Source organism: Pagrus major, chromosome 22 (assembly GCF_040436345.1).
Source record: "Pagrus major chromosome 22, Pma_NU_1.0".
Classification (NCBI taxonomy): Eukaryota; Metazoa; Chordata; class Actinopteri; order Spariformes; family Sparidae; genus Pagrus; species Pagrus major.
In genome coordinates, this window is record NC_133236.1 from 22,396,596 (window position 1) to 22,399,862 (window position 3,267).

At 40.7% G+C, this 3,267-nt stretch overlaps 1 protein-coding gene across 3 annotated transcripts; it reads left to right on the top strand.

The window, feature by feature from the left end:
* The first annotated feature begins 10 nt into the window (after window positions 1-10).
* armc1l (armadillo repeat containing 1, like) lies at window positions 11-3,178 on the top strand. Of its 3 annotated transcripts, none has more exons than XM_073493011.1 (7): window positions 11-82; window positions 494-672; window positions 1,405-1,496; window positions 1,799-1,982; window positions 2,097-2,213; window positions 2,360-2,434; window positions 2,538-3,178. In XM_073493011.1, exons 2-7 carry the CDS (start codon window positions 520-522, stop codon window positions 2,730-2,732), a joined length of 816 nt encoding a protein of 271 aa, XP_073349112.1. In that variant the 5' UTR covers window positions 11-82; window positions 494-519; the 3' UTR covers window positions 2,733-3,178. The 3 variants fall into 3 exon arrangements, with proteins under 3 accessions (XP_073349112.1, XP_073349113.1, XP_073349114.1); XM_073493012.1 differs by lacking the exon at window positions 11-82 and adding an exon at window positions 107-223; XM_073493013.1 differs by lacking the exon at window positions 11-82 and adding an exon at window positions 271-338.
* The last annotated feature ends 89 nt before the right edge of the window (window positions 3,179-3,267 follow it).

A 3,267-nucleotide genomic window follows, 5' to 3' on the forward strand; every position in this document is an offset into this window, starting at 1 on the left:
GTAACGGCTCGTCGACCAATTGCGTGTCACGAAACTAGCACCAAATTTGTATTTCTTGTGCACGAGCTGCTACTTTTCCTCGGTAAGAAAACACTTTTTCATTTAATTTCGCTTCTTTTATCGCACATTCAGAGCGTTTATAGTGTTGCGAGTTGTAACAACAAGGCTCCAGTTTTGTGTTTAAACGGTATAACGAAGCAACTGGAGATGTATTTCTTAAAAGGTGGCCAGCTTCCTCATGTTTCGAAAGTAGCTAACGCTAGCTTCGTTAGCTAACTAGCTCACTCTGTGACTTGACAGGACAACTGAATGTGCCGCTTTTAAACCCATTTCGCCTCGTACGTCTAGTTTCCTAGCTTAAAAACTTCAAGCTGGACCGTAAAAATAAATGTCTATCGTCCGCATACTATGTTTTGTCGATCGTTTAGCGTTAAACTTTTGATCATGCTAACTGTGAATCCACACTTTAATGACGCTAATCTCCCGATCTCAGTTTCAGGTCTGGTGAAGTAAACAAAGATGATGGATGCACTGTCAGTGGTGAGTCAGCTGCGGGATCTGGCTTCTGAGCCGCAGAACCGAGAGGTGATAGTCCAGGACCAGGGCTGTCTCCCCGGACTGGTTCTCTTCCTGGACCACCAGAACCCAGACGTGCTATTTGCAACTCTTCAGGTGGGTGACAGATGTTTGGCCTGGTGTGTTACCGTGCTTTATAATACCTTTACTGCCAATTATTTCCCAAGTTTTAGTAGTTTTTATCTTAATATAACATTCCTTAATGTGATTTCCTACTTTTAGGACAGATATAAAAATCAACTTGCAGAGATTTCACAGGTTGTTTTCTCCCTACAGCACTGTAACAATGATGTAACTTTAAGAACAAGTAAAGGCATCTAAATATTTAGTTATGAATGATCAAAGTCAAGTGTGTCATTAGAGGGCTGCAACAGTTATTTTCATTAACGATCAAGCATCTGAGTTCACGATTAATTGTTTAATTGATTAGTTTGTTAATCAATTAAACATCAGTTTGTTGTCAAAAAATTGTATACAAATTCCCAGAGCCCAAAGTGACTTCATACTGCTTCTTTCGTCTAACCAAACAGTTCAAACAATTTTTACATTTACGAAGCTGAAACAGCGGATGTTTGACATATTTGCTTGAAAAATGACTGCAACGATTAATCGGTTATCAAAATAATAATAATAATTAGCAAATAATTTTCCTTCGATTGACTAGTCATTGCGTTTCTTGTCTTTAGTCTCTAAAAATCTACTTACAAAGGCTGCTTAAAAGGTAGAAAATGATGGAGTTAGTTGTAATGCAGGGCAGCTTGTGTAATAGGTAAGTCGTAGCATAACGGTATATATTTTAATCTGTCTTTGACCTTCCTCTGACCTCAGACCCTGCGCTACTTGGCTGAGTTGTCCCCCAACATCTCCACCATGAAGAATGAACTGGGTATGATGGTGAGCTTGGAGAACCTAATTGGGAGGTGAGCTGATGTTTTCTTTACTATCCTGGTGACTCTTGCGAGCTGTCTGTAAAGTATTTTCTTTGCATGTTTATGTGATTGTACTTAATACTTGCTTGAACTTTCTGCATTTCAAGTTATGGCACATATACATTAGTAGTTAAATAAGCAATGAAGAAAAACATAGGATTATGGATTAAATACATCCAAATGATCAGACTAAAGTGCCATGTAATTTACTTTGAATCGCTGAAGAGCTCAGATATGTGGGTTGTGTTTGGAACAGGCTACATTAAATATAACATATCTCCATCTCCATGTAGGGAGGGACTGTCTGTTGACATCTCGGCCTTGGCCCAGGAGGTGTTTGACATTCTGAATGCACCTGCTAATCCCGTGCCACGCACAGCTGAGAGGCAGCAGAGAAAGAAATCCCAGTTCTTTATAAACACCTCCAACAAGAAGGCCAAATCTGTCACTCTGCACATCCAGGGGCTGGACAGCACTGTGAGTAGGCTGACTGACACGATTGCACACACGCACTCATGTGTTCGCTATTGTTTGTGGTTATTAGGCCAGCGGGTGAACTAATAATAATAGCAGTGTCCGATTCTTATCTAGGACCAGCGAGGCTTGTGTGAGGAGGCTCTTCTGAAGGTCAGAGGAGTGATCAGCTTCACCTTCCAGATGGCTTCCAAGAGATGTACTGTCCGTATCCGCTCAGACCTGCCCACTGAGGTAACTCTTGTTATATTTAAATTGGGTATTATTGCATTGTCAAAGCCACTGATATACAATCTGGAGTAAGAAAATGGCACACCTTATTTCTGCTCGATTTTCATTAATTCCAGTCCTCTGCTTCGCCTATGTTTCCTAATTTGCAGAGTTTGGCATCAGCCATCGCTTCCACCAAAGTGTTGTCAGCCCAACAGGTGGTGAAGAACGAGGCAGGAGAAGAGGTGAGTGGTGGTCAAAGAGCACACTTTTTGACTTGACAGTATGATATTGACGTATCCAAGAGTGGATAAACCAAGAAGAATTGTAACTTTTCTCTCCCTTCAGGTTTTAATCCCTCTGCAGTCATCTGGAGTGGAAGTGCAGCAAAACTCAGCTATACCAGACTACCTCCCAGAGGAGGAGGAGAGCCCAGAGAGGGAGGTCGACCGAGCAATTTCTCGCACCACAGCGAAGGACAGTTCTAGTGGAAGCTGGCTCAACAGCGCCGCCAGCTTCCTCACCAAAACATTCTACTGGTGAAACTGGTGCAGGATGATTCCCTGAGATCCAGTGACACAAAGTTGTGCTTAAAGAGTGGCCCTACTGCTGTATGTTACTGGAATGGACAATACTGGATGTTACCAATCAGCAACTTGACATCAATTCTTTTGAAGAACTACAAATTGTCAACTTTATGTTTTACCTCTTTTGTGCTCACATACTTCAATGGAGGCACACACACATGAAAAATATCTTTTGTCTCTGGACGATCATAATGCTGGTTTCTATCCAGTATTCTCATTTAATGTAAATATTTTCTGTCAGTTTTTCCAAACGGCCTGTTTTCTCTCTACGTGTAAAAAAGAAAAGTGTTTTTGCTACTTTTCTGTACGGGTGGAAAAGTATTTTTCTGTGTATCCTGCTGTAGTTGTTGGTAGTTGTATTGGTTTACGCTACAATAAATCTACAAATATTACATGTATCAATGTGTACTGTAAATGTTTTAATTATTTCCTCTTTACTTTGGATCAAACAAGGATGAAATGATTGCAATACCACATGAGTAAATAGGTAA

Excerpts from the sequence above, each read along its gene's own strand:
- armc1l (XM_073493011.1), top strand. The coding sequence starts at position 520 with ATGATGGATGCACTGTCAGTGGTGAGTCAGCTGCGGGATCTGGCTTCT. Across the intron at positions 1,497-1,798 it reads TTGGAGAACCTAATTGGGAG|GGAGGGACTGTCTGTTGACA; the intron begins GTGAGCTGATGT and ends ATCTCCATGTAG. Across the intron at positions 1,983-2,096 it reads TCCAGGGGCTGGACAGCACT|GACCAGCGAGGCTTGTGTGA; the intron begins GTGAGTAGGCTG and ends ATTCTTATCTAG.